General features: G+C 39.4%; 1 protein-coding gene across 2 annotated transcripts in view; it reads right to left on the bottom strand.

Moving 5' to 3' along the window:
* Nucleotides 1-12,697, bottom strand: part of CDH7 (cadherin 7) — a 158,768-nt gene that overhangs the window by 20,807 nt on the left and 125,264 nt on the right. For both annotated transcript variants that reach the window (XM_055126070.1, XM_055126071.1), the window contains exons 9-11: nt 12,328-12,449; nt 11,535-11,652; nt 7,691-7,942 (exon numbers count right to left, since the gene is read on the bottom strand). In XM_055126070.1, the coding sequence (XP_054982045.1) occupies nt 7,691-7,942; nt 11,535-11,652; nt 12,328-12,449 (492 nt within the window). The remainder of the gene's footprint in view (nt 1-7,690; nt 7,943-11,534; nt 11,653-12,327; nt 12,450-12,697) is intronic.

The following is a 12,697-nucleotide window of genomic DNA, read 5'->3' as shown; positions in this document are numbered from 1 at the left end:
TTATGTCACTGTAAACCATCTATTTTAAATTCCTACTTTTTTGAATAGTCACAACGAAGATACTTCAGCATCTCCTGCTTCAGTTTTCATCTCTTCAAAATTGAGACAATAGCAGTATTTACCCCAGAATAACTGGTTGACAAAAACTTTTATGAGGGTTGAGTTCATACTTATAAAGTACTGAAATAGTGTCACAAAGAGTAAGTACTCTCTAGTTTTGCTAAATAATACACCATACTGTGAACTGCTATAAAACTTTATACAATTCAGTTCTATTCCTTTCCAGTGTGTTAAAGTAAGTCACACAACTGTTGCACCCAAAGAAAGAAAAAGCTACACTCATGATTTTGAACCTCTTTGTTATTTTAGTTAATTGCATTGGTATCTATTTATTGGGTAGCTGGGCAGCACTGGTCCTATTCTTGAAGGCTTAAATATGAGGCAAGGGTAGTAAAATAAGCAACAGACTATGATAAATATTATTCACACATGTATCCCCAAATAGTTTTCCTCTTACTTTCCCTGTACTAGCTTATCTGAAGATACCAGTTTAATAAATAAATAGACTTGTGAACAAGTGTACTAAAATAAAATTAAAAAAAATAGACAGCAAGGAAAATACTACAGTGAATAAGGTGGTTTCCTTGCACGAGGCTGACTTGGGTTTAATCTCCAAGACTGCATATAGTTTCTGGAGCACTTTGGGAAGTAATCCATGAGAACCAAGCCAGGAGTAAGCCCTGAGCACAGCCTGGCGGAGTCCCAAAACAAACAAACCAAAAAAAAATGAAAAAAGAGATAAGGTCACGATACTTTGCTCTTTGTATTTCAGGAAACATATTTAGAAATTAAGAACCACAAAAAAATACGAAGATTTTATAATAAATAACAACGTTTGTGAGGATATGATCAGAGCACGAGTGTATTCTCTGCAAATACCCAAACTTTGGGGCAAGGTAAGAAAAGCCGGGTATGCATAAGAGATCCTAAAAGCCCTACAGGAGGATGTACACAGAAAGTGTCTGGCACAGGGTGACACATTTCAAACTATTAGAATGAGAGAGAGGCACAGGGGCTCTTCCTGCTGGGGAAGCGAAGGACTCAGAGAGCCCTCCGCCCTCAAGAGGTAACCAGACGTCACCTGGTAGCTCGCTTTGTGGACTGCAAGAAACATTTGGATTCTAGGCAAGCACATCTGATGCCTCTCAAATGTTTCAGGCAAAAAATATGTTTCCAATTGTAAGATATAACAATTTTCACAAATTGACATTTTGGTCTATTTTTTTTTATAATTCCATTTGCCTCTGTGTTGGAACAAGCAATATGAAATTTGTTTGTGCCTGCTAATGGTGCAGACGTGGGGTTAGGGGAAATCAAACTGGTGGCAGAAATGACTGGTGTTAGAACACTGAATACCTGAAACAACTCTATTATAAACTACTTGGTAAATTATAGGAGAGGCCCATAAGTGAAATAAGCCAGAGTGAGAAAGTCAAATGTCAATGATTTCACTCACAGGTAGTTAACGTTTACAAAGGGAAAAAAAATAAATCAAGGAGTAGACATTCTTCAGTCAAGGCAATCTTTTAGAATGAGCAAGAACTAAGCCTACCGATGCGAGGGATGGAGAGCTCAGAAGGATCTTAGCATTTGTGCTCTGTGCATTATTTGGAAACATAGCCCAGAAGCATACCAACATGTATATTTTCTAAGCTAATGTTACTGCTGTATATTAAAACTTTAAAAACTTGTTTTTAAATACATTCAACCTATCTTAAAGGTTAAAATTCCAGGTTAAAAATTAAGGGCAGCCTGGATCCTTGAAAAAAATTCATAAAACTGTAGAATCATAGAAAAATTAGATGGTAGCAATGTTCAGGATCTTATGAAAATTCTATTTCTGGAAAATAACAAACAAGATGAAATATTATTTTCCACTAATGGATACATTCCAATTGTGAGTGAGTTCATTCAGTATGCTAGAGTGACACGCCTTCCATCTCATAAGGATAACATGAGGCTGGTTCTCTGGTTCTCTGTTTTCCAAAAAAGAAGAGCACTGGAGGAAAGAGGCCTTCACTTAAGAATCTTTAACCTAAGGCTCTGTGGTGCCTGGAGGAAGAGTTCTCAGCTGAACTCAGAAGCAAAGGAATTCCTCAATACAAATCGTCATTACTACTCACTTAGTCTGGAGAGAGTTTCAGTAGAAGGAAAAATGCCTATGAGAGGAGGTAAGACAGGATGAGTGTGAGAAAAAGCAACGGATGCCCCCTGGCTCAAGTATCCTACCAGTGGGGAGCAGGAAGTTGAATCTGTGAGAGAAGAGATAAGTGATTTTTGAAGCAAGGGAATCTCTATACTAACTGGGTTGCACATTTGTTATTAAAGGGCTTTCCCTGCACTGATATACCATCATTCAGGAACAAGATGGATCTTGGATAAATCAACATCAAGTGAGAGAAAGAAGAGATTCAAGGTTCAAGAAAGTAATCTGGGCAGGACCTGGGAATTCACTGACTGGGGGATGGAACTGAGTGAAGAGGGACAGTTGGCTGGTTCCACACAGAACTTTCAGTTGAGAGTAACTCAGGATAAGAGGTAAGCAGCATTTGATAATCCTCTGCAGATTTTTCATCATAACAATCCAACTGAATAATAAGTAATGCTGTTCAATATTAAATGAGAAAAATATGAACCAGATATGTGTAAATTATCAAAGTCACATTCATAAAAGTAAGTTCTGCTTTCCAGCTTTAAAGATAAGAAAATATTGAATTTCAATGGCAATATCCCCTAAGCAAGCATCACAAATTTCTTCATTAAATATCCAAATTAGAATTACGTCACTTGATGCAAGTAAGAAATTAAAAACAGGAGGAAAAAGAGGACCTACGTACCACAAAAAAGGACAAGTGGTGTAGGTTATTTAAAGTGTAATTACAAATTTAACAAACAAAATCCATATATATATATTTTCTGATTGCTGGAAATCATTGAAACATTTTGTACTCAAAGATTCAGAAGAAGGAAAATAATACCCTATGGTAAGCAGATCAAATATCAAAGAAGTAAAATCAAATACCTCTTGAAGTTGAGAATTGATCACTCAAACTGCTTCTAAAAGTGCTTTCAATCTAGTTGAAAACAACCAAAAATATCAGCAATTATGAGTCAATTATGGTAAAAATGTACAATGTGATAGTATTAGGGGAGATATTTAAACACTTAAATACTATTATGTTCTTGCTTTATACTGACAAAACTATATATGGAAAATAATGGGTTAAGTTCACTATGAATTTAAAAGAATATCTCCCATTCCATCTTTACTCAGTGTAAAAAAGGAAACCTCATGTTCTAAATTGTGTATCACCTTTTTCATTGAAATAATATGGTGAGGGCTGGAGCACCTAGGATGGGTAAAGTGTTTGCTCTGCACGCAGCTGACCTGGGTTTTATCCCTGGCATCCAATATGGTTCCCCCAAAGCACACCAGGAATAATTCCTGAGCACAGAGCCAAGAAAACTCCTGAGCATCACTGGGTGTGACTCCCAAACAAACAAACAAAAAAAACTTCAGTTACAAATAAATGAGAGTGAATTTGAGGACAATGAAGAATCAGTGTTCACCCCAAATGAAGAACAGGTGAAGACTGATGAATATTCCTCAGATGACATGAATTTCAAATTCTGGGAAAGAGCACATTTCAATACAGCTTTTTAAATGTTTTTCAAGATGTATCTCATTTATGGATTAATCTATGATCAGTGAGTGTGAATAAGGTCTAAAATTCCTCCCAATACCAAGAACTAACCAATTCCAAGAACCCCCAAAGATCTTTGAACCTAACTGGAATTAATTTCCTGTGTAAAGTTTGGATATTTGGGCTGGAAATTTTCTGCAGTGCCATCCAGCATAAATATTCTGGAAACTTCTGTACATCCCAGGCAAGTTACCAGGAGCTTCAACTTGTCACACCTCTGTTGTGACAAGTTGAAGAAACACAAACTTGGTCCATGGGAGAAAGCTGTCCTCTGGGAGGTATCCCAAATCCCAGGCTTCACGAGTTTCATCCTGGCACTCAGGATGATTATTAAGTTCTTCCACCCTATTCTCAAACATCTCCACCTCCCTCTTTTTCTAGCATTATTTCTTTAAAAGCCTGAAAAGGTTTGCCTCATAAATCTTGGTACTTTGTGTTCGAAGTAAGATTCATTGCATTTTTTGAGATGTGAAGAAAAAATCAATTATATTCATGTAGAAGTCAAGCGTCATGCAGGCTGTGTACACTCCCCATCTGCAAGGTGTTCATGCCTACCACCTCAGGCATTTAATCTGGTGAATAAACAGACTCCGCAATGGAAGAGACTGATGCCAAAGAGAAGAAAATAGTTTTGGTTATCTGCTCCTAAACATGTGTAACGCACAGAGCCCCCGTGCTAGCATTTGAATAGATTAGTTGATGGCACATGAGTCACAAAGACTTGAGGAGCATGCGGGTCATGGGCTGGAGAGATGGTTCCGAGGCCTCAGATTTTGCACGTCTGAGGCCTGGGCTCTATTCCAAGCTTTGCCTGGTCTCCTGAGCACTCTTGAGTAGGCTCAAAACCACCACCAACAAAAAAGCAACTTCTGACAACAAATTGCACTTCAGCACTATAATATTCAGTTAGACTTAGGGCCACGTAAACTTAAAATCACTATGTAGAGGGGCCAGAGCAATTGTTTGCAGGTAGGATGTTTCTTTTCTATACAGCCAATCCCAATTCAATTCCCAGCGACTCACTGGGTTGCCTCCACCTGCCAGGAATGATCCCGGAGAGCAGAGCCAGGAGCAAGTACTGAGATCTGTCGGATATTTGCTCACCCAAAATAAAAACCACTACATAGACTTATGTATCTTATATATACAAAACAGGACATGACATTCTTTTAGAAATAGAAGAGGTATTCCTAATAGAAGAACTTAGATGTCTAAGAAAAATGTTAACATTGAACAAAGAGTAACAGACCAATAAAAGTCTTGACAAAATTCCCAAATCTATAATCTTGCCCTGAAAGATAAATACATATGTATTTAGGCAAGAATGAAATTCAATAAAAATAATTTTACTTCCAATTTAACTACGTAATGATTCTTTTTTTGAGGCCACTTTTGGTGCTCAGGAACAATATTCAGTGCTAGAGATAGAACCTGTGTTGGTTGCAGGCAAGGCAAATGCCCTACACAGTAGGCTATCTTTCCACTCAATGGTTCTTAACTAGTCACATCCAATCTAAATTGCAAAGAATCCCAAAGACACAAGTGAACATATTTTCTAAAAATAAGCCACATTCACTAGACAGCTTAAAAATATAGTTGATTAAGTGTCAGCTATGATTAAATTTTCCAGAATACAATTTTATCTTATTCCTTTCAAATATAGGACAATCTAAGCTGTCAATGAAATGTGGTTGAAGTTTAATGCAACAATTGAATGAATTGGATGTGAAAGAGTCATTTCATTCACATATAATCAATCTATCTCCTTTTTTCCTGACCTGTGCTTTGATCAAAATACTTTTGTCAAATACAAGGAAATCTTGATCTTTTTTTTTTGTTTAATTCAAGGTCAATTTAAATTTGTGTTATTCAATTTTAAACCTGGTAAAGGAAGAAAGGGTGGCTTTCAATGATTACAGCTTCGTCGAATTTTCTTCCTTATTATGGTATTTTCTAACTCGGTAGCAAAACAAAAGATATTTTGCAATAGTAACACATTCAGAAAATGTCCTGAGTCCCTTATATTCTACTGAAGCTCTAATTGGAAATTTCTGGGAGGATTATTTCACCTGTAAAATGTTACAGCGGTTGGGCTTTCACCTTTCATGCAGCCAACCTGTGTTCGATTCTTCCACCCCTCTCGGAGAGCCCGGCAAGCTTCTGAAAGTACGGAGCCCGCACGGCAGAGCCTGGCAAGCTACCCGTGCATATTGCATATGCCAAAAACCGTAACAATAAGTCTCACAATGAGAGACGTTACTGGTGCCCACTCGAACAAATCAATGAGGAACGGGATGACAGTGACAAGTAAATATTACCTAGTTACTTGAGGCTGCTATTAAAAATAATAATTTGTTTTTATGTGATTTCCAGTGAGTGTTTAACTACATATTACCTTTATTAACAGGTTGAAAATTTTTGCTCCAACAATGGCAATTTGCATACTATGCTAAGAAAATTAGCATCTCATTTAATCTTTACAAACTTATGGGGTCAGGAGCGATGGTACAGCAGTGCGGATACCTGCTTCATGCCCAACACCGTATCTTGTTCCTCAAACTCCACCAAGGTTGATTCATGAGCACAGAGCCAGAAGACAGCCATGAGCACTGCCGGGTGTGGCCCCCAAATAAGACATTTACATGCCTATGGTCCTAGTTTTATTATTTTCACATTAAAAATAATTTAGTTATTTTTATTTGGAATGAGTGCCTGGGAAATCACACAGGGTCAGGGATAGAATTCGGAACTCCCACATGCAAAACATATATCCTGGGGGCCGGAGCGATAGCACAGCGGGTAGGGTGTTTTCCTTGCACGCGGCCGACCTGGGTTTGACTCCGGCATCCCATATGGTCCCCCAAGCACCGCCAGGAGTAGTTCCTGAGTGCAAAGCCAGGAGCAACCCCTGAGCATCGCTGGGTGTGACCCAAAAAGCAAAAAAAAAAAAAAAAAAAAAAAACATATATCCTATCTTCCTAACCCCTAACCCCTAACTCCCCTCTAAGATGAAATGTCTAGTCTTAGGAAAACTAAGGTCTACCTAGGGAGAAACTAGTCTAAGTTGGATGCAGGAATAAAAATCATGCTTATGTAAATTCACACATCGTTTTTGTAAATACATACAACGATTGCGTCTATTGCTAAATTATGTGTTTAACCAAATACGTTATAAATGGGTTTTAAAATGGTATAGTACCAAAAAAAATGCATAGTACAATCTCTCATAAAATATTAAATGCCGATTGTCTGTGTGGTAGCAAATTACACTATGGAGGAGAATTTAGCTAAGAAATAAGTCTATTACCCAATGCCCATGTTGGATGTTTCCCAATTTATGAAAGCATGCTGCATAATCTCTTATAAAAATGCAATTCTAATATGAGTTATAAATCTAATTTAACCAAATTACAAAGTAATCATGGAAAAAATACAATTGCATATGGTAGTTCTTCTTGGGAAATTATAACTTCGCCTTGCTGAAACTGCAGTCTTCAAAGCTTTGCAAATAATGATAAAGTTCATCTTACATCTTCTGAAAAGAGTAGGTTATAAAGTAATAAATTCTAAATTAGGTACAATTTTGAAAAAGCCTAGTTAAAAATTGTCTCTAGGGTATCAAGTATCTATCTCTGTATTCTAAAGCAAAGAACTGGCTATGGTTTTTAAAAATTACTGAAAGAAATCAGTGGTATACAAGGCATTTGTAGTCACTGTTTGAAAAAGAGATGCCAGTTTTTCTGAGCTAAATTTTCTATTAGACCCTGGAAACCCTGGAAAGGGTCATCCGTGGTTCATTGAGCAAAATATCAACAGGGTCTTTGCATGTGTTCCCCCAAGGATACCAGCAAGGGAGAGGACAATTGGAAGGGTGGGCGCATTGTTGGTGGGGGTGTTTTCGTAACACATGCAGGAAAGGAACCTACCCAGCAGTGTCAAAACACAGGCGAGGATTGCGATGAGAGCTCCCGTACTGAGACCTGCAGGGAGGACATAGGCCTCGGCGTTGCAGGTCTGGGCTACCCCATCTGCATCACAGTCACAGACCCGGATGGTGAGGGTGTTGGTGCTGCTGAGGGACGGTGACCCACTGTCCACGATGAAGATGGGCAGGTAGTAAACAGACTGCTCCTGTCTCCGGAAGCCATTCCTCCTGGTGAGAACGGAAGCGGTGTTGTCTAGGACAGAGAAAGGGAGTGTCTCAGAGGTTGCTGATGGAGCCCCTCTTCCCACCCCCTCGGGGCTGAGCTCGCCGTGTCCAGTTTCTTTTGACAAGAGCAATATTTCCAATGATTGGCTCATTTGCCAGTCTAGAGTTACCATAAAAATGATGGCTATAAAATGAAAGTAAATGTGAAAATAGCATGTCTTGCTTATTATGGTAACTACAACGTTCTAAAGATTGCAAACAGTGCATCCTTCTACAGATAATAAAGTTCTGACAAACGTATTCAAATAGCAAAAGTGAACAGGTTAAATCTTTTTGCTATTATAAGCTGGCTCAGATGATCTTCATATCGACCCTATCTTTTGGGGGGCTGCAGCACTCAGTGATGCTCAGTGCTCACTTCTGGTTCTGTGCTCAGGCATCATTCTTGGAGGTTCCCAGAAGATCAGGTGGTACTGTGGATCTGAAGCAGGGTCTAATGCTTGCAAGGCAAATGCCGTGACCCTGATGCCATCTCTCCAGTGCCAAATCTATTCCTTCTTTGACAAGTTTTGAGCCCAATTTTTATAGAGACAGATAAAAGAATTGATTCTGTTTTTATTAAAATTAAATATCATAGTTATTTAGGAGAACAATTACTGTAAAAGTTTTGAAATCCACATTTCTCTATGCTTTCCCTGAAGCCCAATGTATCTATTACATGTTGTAATAAACAGGTGACCTCTCTTTAATTCTCATTCAGTGCTCAGTCTGTCCACAGATATAAGTCACATTTCAGTGATGACTATACCAGAAATGGAATTTTTTTACATGCTGCCAAGTTATCCAACTAACATGTTTGAGTGTATAAATTAGAGAAGTTTTAGTGTATAAATGAGGTTCTTTACAATTACAGCAGTTAGTAAGCAATGTAAAGAAAAAGGAAAACCGTGATCACAATGTCAGGCAGTATACTTTACTATATGGAGCTATCAAAACATATTCAGCGGATGTTACCAGAAAAAATTAACAATACTCTAACATGAGAGAGCAAGTTGGACTTGAGTGTTCTGTTTCCCAATAGCACAAAACAACCACAGACGGGAGGTTGCTGAGAATACCTTACCTACAACAGGAATTAGACTCTGATTTCCACACTTTATCTGCTCAGTCTTTAAGTAAGCCACTCGCCCGTATTTTTGATGTGCGATATCAAATTTTTCAGAGTGGATTTGTAATGTGACATGTCCAGCATTGAATAACAAACATGTGCATGTCCAAACTGAGAAGAGAATTCAGTGTCTGAAAGAATACGTATGCTTCATCTTTTCTGCATGTACCACCTGAGGCAACACCATAAAGAAAGACTGATACTCTCCTATTCCAACGTGTTTTCCTTAAAAGTTTGGGTTAGGTAACTCTGAGTGCAATCTGGAAAAGACTTGGTTTGGTAGACCAGATGGCCAATAAATCCGGGCATTTTCCTGCTTGAATTGTCCACAATTGTAATGTGATGGTGGAGGAAAAGGTTACCAATGAATCTAGTTAATTTAATTGTCCACTTAAAATCTCACCAATATGATGTTAGCCAGTCAAGAGATAATGGAAATGGCTAAGGGGCAGGAATACGATCGCTAAAAATGGAGAACATGGCAGGTAACAATCTTTTGAACCCTCTCTTCGAACCAGCCAGATCGCAAAGAAAGCAGCAGGTGGCTGAAGAACCAAGAAAAGCCAAAGAGACAGAGAGTGGCAATGCAGCAAGGAGAGGCAGACACAAAATGTCACGGATACACCAGTAGGGCAGTGGTGGACTTCGAGAGACAAAACAAGTGAAAGACCAGCAAGAAGGTACAGGCATGAGATGTAAGAGATCCAAAGCTATGCACTGTTAAACAACTCTAACTTTATATCCTAATCTTACACACTAAATTCAAAGACCCACATTGGAACTAAACCAGTGTGGTCACAACAGTAGTACTGAATATTGACATACAGGAAATATTCATCGGTTTCTTAGAACGGTCATCAATTCCTCTCCCCATGTTGGAGCTGGGCGCATCCAAGTGATGAGAACTGTCCTTTCCAAGTGTGATTAAGTCACCGAGTTGGGGATTCTGTATACTGGGGGCTGTTCTGCCTCTTCTATTACTAAAGGGACAGATAGTGTTCTCATTAAGTGGAGAATAGAATCAGGAAAAATTATTTTCAGACTGACATTTTGAGGCCAAACTCGGATTTTCTGTATTAAAATATTGGTGGCTTCAGGCAAAAGCACTTATAATGTCCATCTTCTGAGAACAAGTCTTTTTAGATAAGTTAGTATCTGACTAGCCAATCTACATTGTTTTTCTGAATCCTGAGTCACCTATTCAAACTGAATGAAATATTACATTTTCCCATGTTTTGGGAAGAATACAATTCTTCATATCAACAGCAAATATTGTTCTCTGATAATAGATGATAGAGGCCTGAATGAAAACCAACGTGGATATATACATTTGAAATTAGTAAGCAGCAGCTTCTTAGACTTTCTTTGTAAGTTTTTTTTTTTTTTTGGATCACACCTGGTGTTGCACAGAGGTTACTCCTGGCTCATGCACTCAGGAATTTCTCCTGGCAGTGCTCAGGGGACCATACGGGAATGCTGGGAATCGAACCCGGGTCAGCCATGTGCAAGCAAACGCCCTACCTGCTGTGCTATTGCTCCAGCCCCTCTTTGTAAGATTTTATAACTGTGTACTTGTTTGTCTGTGTGGGTATGTTTAAATGTATGTATTTTAAGAGAAACAGAGTTTACTTCAAAGTTTTTGTAAAACTGATTCTATAGTGACATCTATGAAACAACAGAAGCATTGAAAAGGCATTTGGGATAGGGAATTTGTGATTTATTTTTATATTGCTTTTTGTTTTGTTTGGGAGTCACATGTAGTGGTGCTCAGGGCTTACTTTTGGCTCTGCACTTGGGGATCACCCCAGTAGAGCTGATGGATGCTAATGGATGCTGGAACAAAAGTCAGGTCAGCCGTGGGCAAGGCAAGAACCCTGCCCTCTTTACTCTCTCTCCACCTCCTATTTTATATTTCTTTTACAAATAAATCATGTACCACACATATTTTATATGTCATGTGTATTATAAAACTTTGTCTATTTTACCAGATTGAAAAATTCATCTTGACATTAAAAACATTAAATCACAGTTGAGTTGACTTAGTATAGACTGGTTCAGCATAAGTTAAAAGACCAACAATTTCCAAGTTTCAAGATACACCTATGCAGTAGCTGCTCACTAGGGCATTTATCTGGTCAACAACCAGTTAGATAATCTGGATAAGCAGCTTGGGGTACAAATAAGAAAGCAAATGTCTGGGAGGAAAGACAGAGGGAGATGGATTTGACTTCCCACCCCTATTTGGCTCGAAGCCTAAATGATTTAAGTCCCGGTTTCTTCTTCATGACAGCAAATCCATAGATAAAAATTACTTGAGGGGCTCATTGCCCTTTAATTAATGTCCTTGCTGGTTAGAAAAAAAAATCCATAATCAGCATTCTTGAGTAAGAGAACGTACTTCCTTGGAGCCTTTATATCTTCGGCTTCCACAGGTAGCAATCACAACACTCACCTTTGTTATCTTTTAATGAGAAGTTGTGGTTATTCGTGGCCTCCGTGGTCAAGCTGAAATAAAACTGGTGGCCGTTGGAGGGTTCGTCTTTATCAACGGCACTGATTTTCTGGATCACCTGTGAATAGGAATCGGGAACTGTGAGTTGCTGGCGGTGCCCTCTGCTGTCTCCTGGGGCCACGCAGAGCCACGATGGGGTTCAGGAGTAAGTCCCAGTTTCCGGAAGGAGCGGCGTGTGTGCCCGGATGCCGTAAACCCAGTCTGAAAAGGGCTCTTGCAAAACAAATCATGTCCTTTTCAAAATTCATGTGTGAATTTACTTCTGTAAACCTCAGCAGGAAGCTGTGCCAACTGATTAAACCATCCAAGCACACATCACAGGACACGGAACAATAAGGAAAGTAAAACACACCCCACGAAAATTAAGCTTCCCTCCATGCTCAGATCTTCAAGGCCCTTAAGCCCAATGTGGGAAACAGCCCAATCAAGCCTGCTATGCTCTATTTCTCCTCAAAAGGGACTAAGCCCTGACCAGGGCTTTTACCATATAGACACACTCCTCCTGAGAAATTTCCATCATCCCAATTAAACCAGAATTTCAAAGTTCCTTTAATATTAGTTTATGCTCCGCATCAAAGTGTTGGTTTTGCAGAAACATGCTGGTTATAGTTTATCTTAAAGCTGGCAGAATTTCAAAGGCTCCCGCCCCTGGATATTTTGGAAGCAATCACACACACACACACACACACACACACACACACACACACGGACGCCACGATCGGCAGCCTCTTACCTGTCCTGGCTGCGCATTCTCACAGACCGTGGTCTCGTAGTCCATGGCAAACTCAGGGGCGTTGTCATTAATGTCCAGGATGGTGATGGCCACGTAGCCTCTTCCTACCTGGGATGGATTCTCTAAGAGAGAAGAAGCACTGTGTCATGTTAGTCGGGAAACATTATCAACTAGAATCAGGGACCAGAGAGATAATACAGGGAGAGGGCGCTTGCCTTGCAAACAGGCCACCTGGGTTTGACTCCTGCTCCACATACGGTCTTAAGCCCAGCCAGGAGTGATTCCTGAGTGCAATGTCAGGAGTAATCCCTGAGCACTGCTGGGTGTGCACCCTCAAACAAACCGAAACTGAGTGGCTTGCACAGCCAAA

This window comes from Sorex araneus, chromosome 2 (genome assembly GCF_027595985.1).
Source record: "Sorex araneus isolate mSorAra2 chromosome 2, mSorAra2.pri, whole genome shotgun sequence".
Lineage (NCBI taxonomy): Eukaryota > Metazoa > Chordata > Mammalia > Eulipotyphla > Soricidae > Sorex > Sorex araneus.
Note: the sequence above shows the minus strand (reverse complement) of the source record. Positions and strands in the feature narration are given on the sequence as shown.